This window comes from Carassius auratus, chromosome 26 (assembly GCF_003368295.1).
Source record: "Carassius auratus strain Wakin chromosome 26, ASM336829v1, whole genome shotgun sequence".
NCBI lineage: Eukaryota > Metazoa > Chordata > Actinopteri > Cypriniformes > Cyprinidae > Carassius > Carassius auratus.
Genome location: NC_039268.1, coordinates 16,749,655 through 16,763,848, shown reverse-complemented (window position 1 = coordinate 16,763,848; position 14,194 = coordinate 16,749,655). Strand labels below are relative to the sequence as shown.

The following is a 14,194-nucleotide window of genomic DNA, read 5'->3' as shown; positions in this document are numbered from 1 at the left end:
TTTGTCAATAATCAGCTTACCGGTCAATGCCAGAGTATGGCACACAGCTTCATCCTTCTTTCTCTTTAAATAATCAGTGTGGCCAGAGCTCTTGGAGTCTGAACTGTGTGAAGGACAGCTGTTATGGGGTGGCTGAACCATGGCAGTGATTATCGTTGTGGAAAATCCAATGCACTTGCTCATTAAGACCACAACATCAGCACGGTCATATAGGCTACTGAAAATGGCAGAATCTCATCTAATCACAGTGCCATCTGCCATTTTTATGGAATCGCACTCATTTTATGTCTTATCCGTCCACTGAAATACTTAGTGGTGCCAAGACTGCAGTGTGCTGTCATTGGAGACGTCAGCTGGAGCTTCATCTCATTTAATTATGTGTGATGATTTAACCATTATCAACAGAACAACTGCACAAATACAAGTGTGACATTGCTGTATTTCGGTATATTGAAAGAGTACTTTGCATTTTAGACCCAAGTATTGGCAGTCACTTCGCTTATTTTTCTTCGTCAAAGAATTAAGCGCCAAACAACACCAAAGCAGGATCTAAGCTGACACTAGTGAAGTGTTTTATTTCTGAAAGAAACATTTAAAGGAATTATACAATAATGTGCTTCTAGTACTAATACCTGTCACCACCTACTGATATATAGCATATAATCAAAATTATGTGTATATAACTCTATATGTTGTAGTGTAAGAAACTTTTGTGGCAAAATATATCTGGTATCTGATCCTATTATATTTGTAAAATGCCTCTGAAAGGAATGCAGCACTGTCGTTTTTTTGTTTAATAAGTTTGTTGCATGCAGGTTAAATTTCTGTGGAGGAGAGAATATTCCGAGCTAACAAAGTAATTTCATTCACCCAGACTTTACCTTCTTCAAATGATCCCGTTTTGTGTTTCACAGAAATCAAGCAGGTTTGGACCGACTTAAGGCTAAAGTATTAAATTTATGGGCTGTCCCTTTAATCTAACAGCAAATGGAAAATATGCTGTATTTCCATCTCCCTTCTGGTGCAGGTGAAGCGGCATTACTAGAGACAGACTGTGCAGATCCCCCGAGAAGAAGTGACAGCAGATATAAAACACAGAGGAGACTCTGAGCTCAGTGCGCAGTATCAGACCTTCTCGTTTAGTCACGCGTAACAGACGTGACGCAGATGTGGGGCCCTGTGGCTTCTAAGTGCCCACTGCTTGCCACTTCCATCTCCTTTTGGTAATGGCAAAGAAAGTTCTCTCTCTCTCTCTCTCTCTCTCTCTCTCCCCCCACTGCTTCCCTGAACATAAGTATAGTTTATTTTACGTCGAACTTTTTAATGTGCGGTAGCCGTCTTATACAAGACAACTGAAATGTAACAAACGTTCACCTGCCGTTACCGTGCAGAAGGGCCGCCAGTTCCCCCTTCTGCCGCTAGATGGCAGTAGCACTATTCTGCAATTGACTAATGAAAGACAGACAACAATTAAACAGATTAAATGTACACAATATGGATTTCTTTATCTTCCATAAATAATTTTTCGATGAAATGGTCACGTTTATTTTGTTTTCTTTACAAATGTGTCACCCGAGCACGGGTTGTTGTGAATAGGCTACACGTTTTTAAATCGAATAGCCTATATTTTGTTTTGCTGTTTGTAATTCTTTACAGTTTTGTCAAATCTGCTGTTGATTTGTCCATGAAAAAAATGCATGTTCATCTCTCAGTGACACACTTCAAAGAACTCGAAACAGATGTGAAGTGCTCATTAGCGGAGCAGAATCTGCGCACCGTGACTGTTCCCATGCACCGAGGGATCGAGAAGAAAACAGGATTCGACACTTTAAGTGATTCCAGATAAACATGGGGGATAAAAGTAAAATACCTTGTCATTCTCCTATCGGATTTTTTTTTTTTTTTTTTTTTTGGATATCGGATATTCTCCTTCTGTTTTAAACGGACACATAACTTTTCTCAAAATGCCAGGTCTACTTTTAGACCCTGTGCCAGAAAAAGACACATTTGCTGTTAAAAACCGTTGAGGGATCTCGACCAAGCCTTTTTTTTGACTACAAAGAACTGCAACATCTGTACAGGAACATGCTCGAAGCCGTCTGCTTATAATTGGGACTCACTCGGCATGAAGGCTGTCAGAATCTTACCAGTTAAATTAGTATAGAAGAGATCTGGCTTCCATTAAATTGGTTCGTTTGGAGAGTTGCATTCAGTTTTTATTTTTATTTTTTTTATTTTATTTTATTTTTTATGGAAGATATAAAATAGCCTGTTTATAGTACACCTCCTCGCATAATTAAATGCATAAATGTCAAACTTAGAGAAGCAATTAGCGGCCAAAAAGTTTCAGATTGTACAGATTCAGGCGGGAAGCCTGTCTCGGCAAGAAGGCTGTAATGTCCAGTGTCTGTATAAGCTTTCATGACGAAACTGGATTCCATAGCCGTGAATGTTATTAAAAATCTAGTCATATTTGCGACATATTTAACATGAATGAAAACGAGCCTGTGATGGGCTTAGTGCAGTGCGTTCTAGATCGTAACCCTACAGTTGTGTAGGTTTGACTACATCTCTTAAAAAATCTGAGTAGACATAAAAGTCCAGCTTTGAAAGATGTTAAATAATGTTATCTAGAGTATTTACATTCCAAAGTCTGTAAGTTTATCAATCACGGCCTCGTTTTCATCCGTGTTAAAATCAATGATGTCCATTGGTTATTTGAAAGTACCATAATACTCTGAGTCTATATTCTGTTTATAGTTGTGTATCCTTTTTTCCGATTTTAAATAAACGATATTCTCATTGAATAAACGATAATTAACATGTAGCTAGCTAACATAAGCATATATAACTGAAAAAGTGTCCAAGTGGCTATGTTTAACCACTGGGTGGCAGAATGTCAAGAATTATTCAATTCTGTGCGAATTTAGAAACCAGCACTTCAACAGCACTTTTTTTATTTTAAAAATGTAGTCTTTTACAATTATTTTAATTCTTCAGTGATATACATTTGAGTGCCTAAACTATCTTAGAAACAAAATGAACATTTACTGCTTTGCTTATAGCATATACATGCCTATAGAAACGTTTAAAACAAAGAAATAACATGCTTTAAACGTGTAAAAACAGCAAATCAAAGAAGGAAAAAGGGGGGGGGGTACGAGAAAAACGCACTGCTGCGGATTACTGTCGTCTTCTTTAAACATTAGTTTGAATCCGGCTGTACCTCACTCTTTAAATGTGTATTTTCACAATACTTGAGTTTGGAGTGTTTGGGTGGCGTCTGAAGCGCTTTTGTGAGGCTGGCGCGGGATCTGGTTGTGTCCTCAGCACTCTGGACAGCGCCTGCTCTTGCTCTCCACCGCTGCTTCGGAGACTCAAACACAACTAGAGACAGACTGTGCAGATCCCCCGAGAAGAAGTGACAGCAGATATAAAACACAGAGGAGACTCTGAGCTCAGTGCGCAGTATCAGACCTTCTCGTTTAGTCACGCGTAACAGACGTGACGCAGATGTGGGGCCCTGTGGCTTCTAAGTGCCCACTGCTTGCCACTTCCATCTCCTTTTGGTAATGGCAAAGAAAGTTCTCTCTCTCTCTCTCTCTCTCTCTCTCTCCCCCCACTGCTTCCCTGAACATAAGTATAGTTTATTTTACGTCGAACTTTTTAATGTGCGGTAGCCGTCTTATACAAGACAACTGAAATGTAACAAACGTTCACCTGCCGTTACCGTGCAGAAGGGCCGCCAGTTCCCCCTTCTGCCGCTAGATGGCAGTAGCACTATTCTGCAATTGACTAATGAAAGACAGACAACAATTAAACAGATTAAATGTACACAATATGGATTTCTTTATCTTCCATAAATAATTTTTCGATGAAATGGTCACGTTTATTTTGTTTTCTTTACAAATGTGTCACCCGAGCACGGGTTGTTGTGAATAGGCTACACGTTTTTAAATCGAATAGCCTATATTTTGTTTTGCTGTTTGTAATTCTTTACAGTTTTGTCAAATCTGCTGTTGATTTGTCCATGAAAAAAATGCATGTTCATCTCTCAGTGACACACTTCAAAGAACTCGAAACAGATGTGAAGTGCTCATTAGCGGAGCAGAATCTGCGCACCGTGACTGTTCCCATGCACCGAGGGATCGAGAAGAAAACAGGATTCGACACTTTAAGTGATTCCAGATAAACATGGGGGATAAAAGTAAAATACCTTGTCATTCTCCTATCGGATTTTTTTTTTTTTTTTTTTTTTGGATATCGGATATTCTCCTTCTGTTTTAAACGGACACATAACTTTTCTCAAAATGCCAGGTCTACTTTTAGACCCTGTGCCAGAAAAAGACACATTTGCTGTTAAAAACCGTTGAGGGATCTCGACCAAGCCTTTTTTTTGACTACAAAGAACTGCAACATCTGTACAGGAACATGCTCGAAGCCGTCTGCTTATAATTGGGACTCACTCGGCATGAAGGCTGTCAGAATCTTACCAGTTAAATTAGTATAGAAGAGATCTGGCTTCCATTAAATTGGTTCGTTTGGAGAGTTGCATTCAGTTTTTATTTTTATTTTTTTTATTTTATTTTATTTTTTATGGAAGATATAAAATAGCCTGTTTATAGTACACCTCCTCGCATAATTAAATGCATAAATGTCAAACTTAGAGAAGCAATTAGCGGCCAAAAAGTTTCAGATTGTACAGATTCAGGCGGGAAGCCTGTCTCGGCAAGAAGGCTGTAATGTCCAGTGTCTGTATAAGCTTTCATGACGAAACTGGATTCCATAGCCGTGAATGTTATTAAAAATCTAGTCATATTTGCGACATATTTAACATGAATGAAAACGAGCCTGTGATGGGCTTAGTGCAGTGCGTTCTAGATCGTAACCCTACAGTTGTGTAGGTTTGACTACATCTCTTAAAAAATCTGAGTAGACATAAAAGTCCAGCTTTGAAAGATGTTAAATAATGTTATCTAGAGTATTTACATTCCAAAGTCTGTAAGTTTATCAATCACGGCCTCGTTTTCATCCGTGTTAAAATCAATGATGTCCATTGGTTATTTGAAAGTACCATAATACTCTGAGTCTATATTCTGTTTATAGTTGTGTATCCTTTTTTCCGATTTTAAATAAACGATATTCTCATTGAATAAACGATAATTAACATGTAGCTAGCTAACATAAGCATATATAACTGAAAAAGTGTCCAAGTGGCTATGTTTAACCACTGGGTGGCAGAATGTCAAGAATTATTCAATTCTGTGCGAATTTAGAAACCAGCACTTCAACAGCACTTTTTTTATTTTAAAAATGTAGTCTTTTACAATTATTTTAATTCTTCAGTGATATACATTTGAGTGCCTAAACTATCTTAGAAACAAAATGAACATTTACTGCTTTGCTTATAGCATATACATGCCTATAGAAACGTTTAAAACAAAGAAATAACATGCTTTAAACGTGTAAAAACAGCAAATCAAAGAAGGAAAAAGGGGGGGGGGTACGAGAAAAACGCACTGCTGCGGATTACTGTCGTCTTCTTTAAACATTAGTTTGAATCCGGCTGTACCTCACTCTTTAAATGTGTATTTTCACAATACTTGAGTTTGGAGTGTTTGGGTGGCGTCTGAAGCGCTTTTGTGAGGCTGGCGCGGGATCTGGTTGTGTCCTCAGCACTCTGGACAGCGCCTGCTCTTGCTCTCCACCGCTGCTTCGGAGACTCATACAGGCTGCCATAAAATCTCAGCAAAGAAAACATGAATGGACGCGATATAGTTCACATCTCTTGATTTACAGCTGTTTCCCCCGTCCAGCGATTTTCAGTTGACTTGATAACCTTCAGTGACGCGCAGCTCATTTGCACGATCTAACATCTTTATTCATAAATAGCCCCCATTCAGATCTCTCTGACGTTCATCTACCCTCTGACGAAACCTGCTCCTATAAGATTCACAGTAAGTTTGGCTGACTCGGAAATGTGCTGGACTGCTCTTCTCCTGAGGTAATAGTTTGGCTCTTTTGTTTTGCACTGTTGGTGGCAGTTGAGTGGCTGGCGGCTAATTCACAAAGGTGAGGCACTTTAATGATGTTGAATTGTGAAATAGTTGGTATTTGTGCCCCCACTTAAACCAGAAACATGAAATGATCGGAATTGACCACGAAATGTTGAAAAGTATGAAGCTACTTTATAATAAATAGACATTTATAATAATTTGAAATTAGTTGAATTTTTAATTCTGCGTCTTTTTTGTGTGTGTGTTTAGAAGCACAATAGACTGATTGATTGATTTTTCTAATTCTACCTTCTTTTCTTGCACGCCTGTTTAGGTCTCTTTTCGTTAGGTCTCAATGAATTTCGGTTCTTTAGAGATACAAAGAGTTTAGCAGGGAGAAGATGAACATCCATGTGGAGGGCTTGGTGGCGATTGTCATCTTCTACGTGCTGATCCTGATAGTGGGAATCTGGGCAGCATGGAAAAACAAGAATTCCGGCGTGATGGAGGGAGTTGATCGCAGTGAGACCATCATGGTCGGCGGAAGGGATATTGGCTTATTTGTCGGCGCGTTTACTATGACTGGTGAGTTTCAGAGAGACCTAATAAAAAAGCGCTTCAATGTATGCATACACGATATGGCATATAACATAAATGAAGTTGTTTTTTGTTGTTGTTGTTGGTTTTTCTTTTTTTCTTTTTTTACGACTTTACTAATCTAAAAATACACACACACACATAGGCTATATTACTGCCTGATACTACCTGTATCTAGGCTATATATATTGAAAAAAAAGTAAAATAACGATGAGATGTATCTTCATGTCTTTCTATATTAGAGAAGCAAAATAAATATTAATTGGACAAATAAACCTTCAATCGTTGTTGTTTTATATGTGTTTGTGTGTGTGTGTGTATTTTTCCTTCTTTCTTTCTTTCTTTCTTTCTTTCTTTCTTTCTTTCTTTCTTTCTTTCTTTCTTTCTTTCTTTCTTTCTTTTTAACCCATGCATGTATTATTCATTCTGGTACTGTTACTAATTATGTAATCATTTATGTTTCTAATCATAATTTAATAGCAACTTGGGTCGGAGGAGGTTATATCAACGGCACGGCAGAGAATGTTTATCTTCCTGGGTACGGCCTGGCATGGGCACAGGCTCCCTTTGGATATGCGCTCAGCCTTGTTTTGGGTATGTTGCATGTGTAAGCAGTTTTGATAGAAACATATTTTCAGTGTTAAAGTTAGCAGAACTAGAAGCAAGTATCTGTCAAACATATAATTTCCATGAATTGATTCGTGTCAAGGTGGCCTTTTCTTTGCAAAACCCATGCGCTCCCGGGGTTACGTCACCATGCTTGACCCCTTCCAGCAAATGTATGGAAAAAGGATGGGTGGTCTGCTATTCATCCCTGCACTAATGGGGGAAATGTTCTGGTCAGCCGCCATCTTATCTGCCCTTGGTAAGAAAAGAGAGGCAACCGATATCCTAAAAAAGACACAATGTCAATTTGCAAGCACTTTCATTATTGTATTAGGACATATTCTATAATACTGCAGTAAAGCTTTAATTAAAAAAATGTTTTGTTTGCATCACAGGGGCCACACTGAGTGTGATCATTGACATCAACATCAATATGTCTGTGATTATTTCGGCTCTTATTGCTATTTTCTACACGCTGGTGGGAGGACTGTATTCAGTGGCATACACTGATGTTGTCCAGCTCTTCTTCATTTTTTTAGGACTGGTAAGTCTTCACAGAAGCACATGATGAAGTCACCGATAGGTGTCATTTTCCCCTTGATTCATGTCTGCATGTCTTCAGCAGCACAGAACACTCTGTGATTTATCAAAGTGGCTGTTTGCTGTGCAGTTTTGACAGTAATGGCTCATCAACCACCCTTTAAAGATACAAGCGATAGGAATAAAGAAGTGAAAGAAGAAATCAAATATTTTTCCTTTTTTTTTAGTTATGTTTTAATGGTCTTTATTATTATTATTATTATTATTATTATTATTATGGTAATACTTTTAAGGTGTCATAATATTATAATTCAAATAAATTACATGCAAGCAACCCTAAGCCGAACCCTAATCCTAACCCTGACCATATAGTATGTACTTGTATTTAATTAATATTACTCAGTACTTAAATGTGTAATTTCAAATTCCACTTTAAAACAAAGTATTACCGTTTTTATTTATTATTAAATTGTTCAATATAATAAACTAATACAATTACTAAAATAACATAATTAATTGAACAGAAATCATATGTGAATGTAAAAAAAAATAGATATTTAATTTCACAATATTGAAAAATGTTTAATGCTCAAAATATATTTGGCTAGTTTTCACTAGTACCAGCTACAAATTGAGCATTACAATGTTAATACAATGTTATATATGGTCTGTTACATAGTAATAAACTGTTCTCTTTACAGTGGGTGAGCGTCCCTTTTGCGCTCTCAAACCCAGCTGTTTCTGACATCGGAGTGACAGCAGTGAAGCCGTTCAATGCTAATCAGACCGCATGGCTTGGGAAGATAGAAAGCGCTGACAAATGGATGTGGGCTGACAACTTCTGCCTTCTGGTGAGTGGGCATCCCAATGTAGCATGATGGGATGGAGACAAAATGATTTTGCCAATGGAGAATTCTTGATTCTGAAGGGCCAAACCTAATTTCTCACTTTAGTGAACGATGCAATCATTCGTAGGGAGGAAAGCTAAATAAGACCTGAGGGTGAATAAAGTGTAATACTGGTCTAATCAGGTCACTGTGCTCCTCTAGGTTGCCATTTTTAGATTAGCTTTAATGTTTAAGGGTTACATGTCTGTATCATGCTGTCTGGTGTCTGTATTTACAGTGACGTTTCTGTTTCTAGATGTTGGGGGGGATTCCCTGGCAGGTGTATTTTCAAAGGGTTCTTTCTGCCTCTTCAGCAACCTATGCTCAAGTCCTCTCCTTCCTGGCTGCCTTTGGTTGTATCATCATGGCTATTCCCTCCGTCCTGATCGGAGCCATAGGGGCTTCCACAGGTAAGACAAACCTCTGTACATCTGACTCTTTTTTTTCTGAATAACACTTACATGTTACATGTTATAATAATAGCAGTTAATAATGCCTAATTACATGAAACTAACCCTTGTTGAAACAATTACCATATATTAAGTACATGTTGTTAACTAAAATTAATAAGGACTTAAATATACAATAACATGGTAGGCCTAACAATGACACCGTAAAATAAAGAGTATAAAAAATAAAGTTTTTTTTTGTTTTAAATACACCTTTGTAATCTTCAATCAACATTAACTTCCCTTCCGTCTCACAACAATCTGTTTTCTGATGACATCTGCACTGGCACGAAGGCAGTACAATCATTCCTCTGCTCTTATACAATGTTATTTTAGTATCACTGACATACTATTATAGATATTTTTTTTCTAATACATTAAATTAGTTTAGATTTTCTGCTTTCATGTAAATTTTATTACTAGTTTTTTTTTAATATCTATATAGTTTTTATAAATGTTGACTTCAGTTTTAATTATTTCACATCAGCGTAAACTAAATAATAATTAGAAAAGTTTCAATAGGATAACAACAGGTAATTGCAACTTCATTTCTTGATGACTTTACAAGAACAGTTAATTTATAGCATATATGTGTTTCAGAAGAGAAAAAGAAGTTGCTAACAAAGTCATCCAAGCAGTCTAATAAATCTGATTTATAGGCTGTATCAACTTACTGATCATTAGATCTGTTTGAGTGCAAAAAAAGGAAAGGCTCACTATTTTTAGGAATACAAATTGTTAATATGACTTACAAAAGTGAACTTAATTATACACTAATTATGTTGTATTTTCCCCTCACCCTGAATAATTATTCACAGCTCAGCCAAATTAAAAATGTGCAACAAAGCATTTTTCATATTGTTTCCTGTGTACCACATGTCCTTGTCCTAAAGCCTAACACCATTTTCCCTTTGAGAGTGTACGGCATTTAGTATATACTGACAGTAATTCTAATTATGTAATCAGTTATTTCTGATTATTGGGGAATAGTCTGATTTGATCTCTGGTGTGTTGTGGGAGGTGTTCTCCAGGCTGTATCAGCCCCGGGTGGAAACCATGTTCCCTTCAGATCCCTAAAGAAACGAGTAAATAACAACAGCTGGTCTCCCTCATACATTATTAACAGATTATCCATTTAACGATGTGAACCCTGTAAATATTACATCTGAGGGAGGCACACAGCACCCAGATTTAATCAGCAGACTTTCAGCATCAGAGACACACCACTTATTACTTTACTTATTGGGAATAACAGTCTAATCAAGCAAGTCTTATTGCTTTTGGATTGTGAGTAAAAAGAATTTGAAATTGAATGTTTCATTTAACATGTATTTGACTCATGTATATGCAAAAAAAAAATGACGCTGGTTATTACATATTATATAGTAAGTGTGTTCTACTGCACAGATTGGAACCAGACAACCTATGGGCCAATTCCTCCCATGCAGAGGGACCAGTCTGACATGATCCTACCGATCGTGCTACAGCATCTGTGCCCGGCCTATATCTCCTTTTTTGGTCTGGGGGCAGTTTCTGCTGCAGTGATGTCATCCGCTGACTCATCCATCTTGTCGGCCAGCTCCATGTTCGCTAGGAACATCTACCAGCTCGCTTTCCGGCAATCGGTGAGAGCCTGTCTAATTGAATTCACTGCAAAAACATAAAAAAAAAAAAAAAAAAGACTCAATATATTTTGTCTTGTTTTCCCAGTACAAACATTCTTGAATCAAAAATACATTTACTTACGAAGAAACTAAATCTTTATTTTTCTTACCCCATTGGTGGATATTTTTCTTGTATTAATAAAGTCACTTCTTTTCATTGTTTTTAGAAAATTTGAATTTTCTTTTTACAAGAAAATGTATCTTCACTGTAATAAAAGGTGTAAAGGGATTTTATGCATTGATTTTACAGGTGTTTTACCTGTGTTGTATTTATTTATTTATTTATTTGCATTATGCTGTGCTTTAGGTTTAAGGCTTAAAATAAATGTCTGTAAACTTAACAGACAGTGTTCTGGCTGCAAATTACTGGTACATTTTCCATTTTTCAATGGGTTTTTTGTAGTCATATTTCATAAAAATGTTGTGGGCAAAAAACAAAAACAAAAAAACATTGGTAATAACATACCGATATATGAAGAACAGCTCACACAGCAGTCACTTTCAAATCAACCACTTTTCAGTCGATCAGCTGAAAGGATTTCCATAGCTAACTTTAACGAAAATCTGAGTTGGGAACTTTTTTTTTTTTTACCTTCAAGAGATAGTCCTGAAGGCATGGATTCCTATCGAAATTACTACAATTACAAAATTTTGCCAAGTAGCATTGATTTAAAATGTTTAAATGTTTGTATTGGAATTCATACCAAGAAATTCGTATCAAGAAAACCTTTCTCTTTCTTTTGTAAAACAACTATAATATTTAGAAATGCATACTAATTTATGGATAAAGTAATTCAAGGGATAGTTCAACCAATGTCAGTGATCATCATGTACATAACACAAATGCCATTCAAGAACTTTATGACTTTCATTTTTTGGGGAAACACAAAAGAAGATATTTTGCAGAATGTCTCAGCTATCGTTTTCCATGTAAAGAAACTCAATGGCATCTCTGATCTTTATTGAATGAAAAAAGTGCTTGTCAGTTATTAAAAACTTGCATATTAATCAACTTTTAATGAATTGATCAACAAATTCTTAGTTTTATCATACAGTACCTTGTATCATTTTAATATCGCTCTAATTCTCATCTCATCTTTGTACTGATTTTAAGGCTTCTGACCGTGAGATCGTGTGGGTCATGCGGATCACTATTTTTGTGTTTGGGGCTCTAGCGACAGGCATGGCTCTCCTGACTGGGACCGTCTATGGTTTATGGTACCTGAGCTCTGACCTGGTCTATGTCATCATCTTCCCGCAACTCCTGTGCGTTCTTTTCATCCGTGGCACGAACACTTACGGCTCGGTGGCGGGATACATCTTTGGAATGATCTTGCGAATTGGTGGAGGGGAACCATATCTTAAACTGCCTCCGTTCATCTACTACCCCGGATGGACCATTGAGGAGAAGGTCCATCATGTGACCAAGGAGGTGGAATACCTGGTGATGCAGAGATTTCCCTTTAAGACAGCTTCCATGCTGGCCTCCTTCCTAAGCAATGTGGCTTTCTCGTACCTGTTTAAGTACCTGTTTGAAAGTGGCACCTTTTCAGCTAAATATGATTTCTTGGATGCAGTGGTGGCCAAGCACAGTGCTGAAATAATGGACAAGACCACTCTGGTGAACAAGAACATCATTGGGCTGAATGAAATGACCCCGGTCAAGCCAAGACTTAGTGTTACTTTAGCTGCTACCTTCACCAGGAAGGAAACCCTGACAGAAGAGGAGGACTCCAGCCCAGAGTCACCGAGTCATGAGAATGAGTAGAGACCCTATGTTCAATCTTGATGTGAAGTACAAGGCTTCACCCAATAAGTAAAAAACTATCAGATTTTAATAATATACTTAATTCACTCCAAACACCTTCTCTGGAATTTTCATCTATTCTTTCAAGATGGGAATGGGGAAGCAACTGAAATTCAATGCAAATGGCAAAGAGAGAAGAAAGCAGCAGTGGTTTGAGTAATATTTGGAAAAATTTGGACTTGATGGTGTTAATAACCCTGAGAAGCTCTTCGACTCCTGTCGGTATGTACAAACCCTGAGTGACTCTCCTTTCCCTTCTAAAGAAAATGTTGAGATACCGTGATAATCCTTTGGAAATAATCATATTAAAAGGTTAGTTCACTCAAAGATGGTCTATCATCATTTGCTCAACCTGGATGACTTCATTTCTTCTGTAGAACATAGAACAAAACGTCTCTTTTTTTCATCCGCGAAGTCAAAGTCAATACACTTCGGTGTTCTTATTGACTTTCATTGCATGGACGAAAAAAGCAGCTGAAACATTCTTCAAGCTACGAATGATGACAGAATGTCAATGTCTTGGTGAATTATCCGTTTAATTTCCTAAACCTGGACAAAGATCAGTCCAGATTTGAAAAAAGAAAAAAGAAAAAAACACAATGATTATAATATATCCCATTATAGCTATATTAATAATTAATAGATGTAAGTTCATGTGTCATGTTATTACTTACGTCCCATGATAGATATTAGTGCAGATTATCCTATCGTCCTATCATAAAAATAAAATGTAGCTAAACGGTTATAAGCTGTATTCATAAATGTGTAATCATATAACAAGTGATGTGCTTCCCATCTACAAACTACTTTTAACAACTGTGACATGAGTGCACATGTGGCAAATGTCTTTTTCATGTTCATAGTGCAATATTAAGAAGAAAAAAAAACAAAGAACATGGAAAATATACAGTATATAATCTTGTAATCACCATAACTAGCTAAGATGGGGGTGATTGGACATTATGCAAACCCGGTTCGTCACTTTGTTGTACTTGAAAATGAATGTAGCTGCAACTGATTTACCAGATGTAACAATCTCCGGGGTCTGTGCTGTGTTATTTTTTTGTGATTTGCTAAGTCATACGTATGTCAAACGAAGTCATTGTACCTGGTTCCAGGATGAGCCAGCTGCTGTGTTATTTTGTTGGCTTTAGCGATAAAGACATTTGTGTGATGTGTGTGTTTATATTCCAATGAATATAATTGTCCAGTATTCCACTAAAATGTAAAGTGTCACTTTACAGTTCTGTATATATAAATATATGCATATATATTTAAATGAGTTGGAGCCAGCTACACAAATCTATATTTATTTATTAAGTGTGGCCTACAGATTAAACATAGGATTATTCAAAGATAATAAATTTTATTGTTAAGACTTTCATAGTTGTGTATTTTTCCAAAGTAATACAGTCCACAAAAACTGCAAGTAATGAAGCGTTTTCCATTTTGTTTAAATTCATCAATTCAACTTGACGAAGTGTGTGTGTCGATAATTTTTGTTCTCGTTTCTGATAGCAAGCACATTTTCTAAGTCTTACGCCACTTCGCACCCCGAAATGATCTGCGGACTGCTGTGGGGCCAGTTACGAAAAAGCGCGTGTCTGAAAACGTGACAATTTATGACATTAACTCTCTTCAACTTCCA

The 14,194-nt window shown here is 37.0% G+C and overlaps 1 protein-coding gene across 1 annotated transcript; it reads left to right on the top strand.

Moving 5' to 3' along the window:
• Positions 1-4,585: 4,585 nt before the first annotated feature.
• On the top strand, positions 4,586-13,898 carry LOC113044477 (high affinity choline transporter 1-like). Its single transcript, XM_026204509.1, has 9 exons — positions 4,586-6,072; positions 6,331-6,581; positions 7,074-7,187; positions 7,303-7,458; positions 7,595-7,743; positions 8,441-8,590; positions 8,883-9,036; positions 10,483-10,700; positions 11,854-13,898. Exons 2-9 carry the CDS (start codon positions 6,398-6,400, stop codon positions 12,505-12,507), a joined length of 1,779 nt encoding a protein of 592 aa, XP_026060294.1. The 5' UTR covers positions 4,586-6,072; positions 6,331-6,397; the 3' UTR covers positions 12,508-13,898.
• The last annotated feature ends 296 nt before the right edge of the window (positions 13,899-14,194 follow it).

Bases quoted from the DNA above. Each gene is read 5' to 3' on its own strand.
- LOC113044477 (XM_026204509.1), top strand. From the start codon at position 6,398: ATGAACATCCATGTGGAGGGCTTGGTGGCGATTGTCATCTTCTACGTG. The intron at 7,744-8,440 runs GTAAGTCTTCAC...TTCTCTTTACAG, and splicing joins TCTTCATTTTTTTAGGACTG to TGGGTGAGCGTCCCTTTTGC. The intron at 10,701-11,853 runs GTGAGAGCCTGT...ACTGATTTTAAG, and splicing joins AGCTCGCTTTCCGGCAATCG to GCTTCTGACCGTGAGATCGT.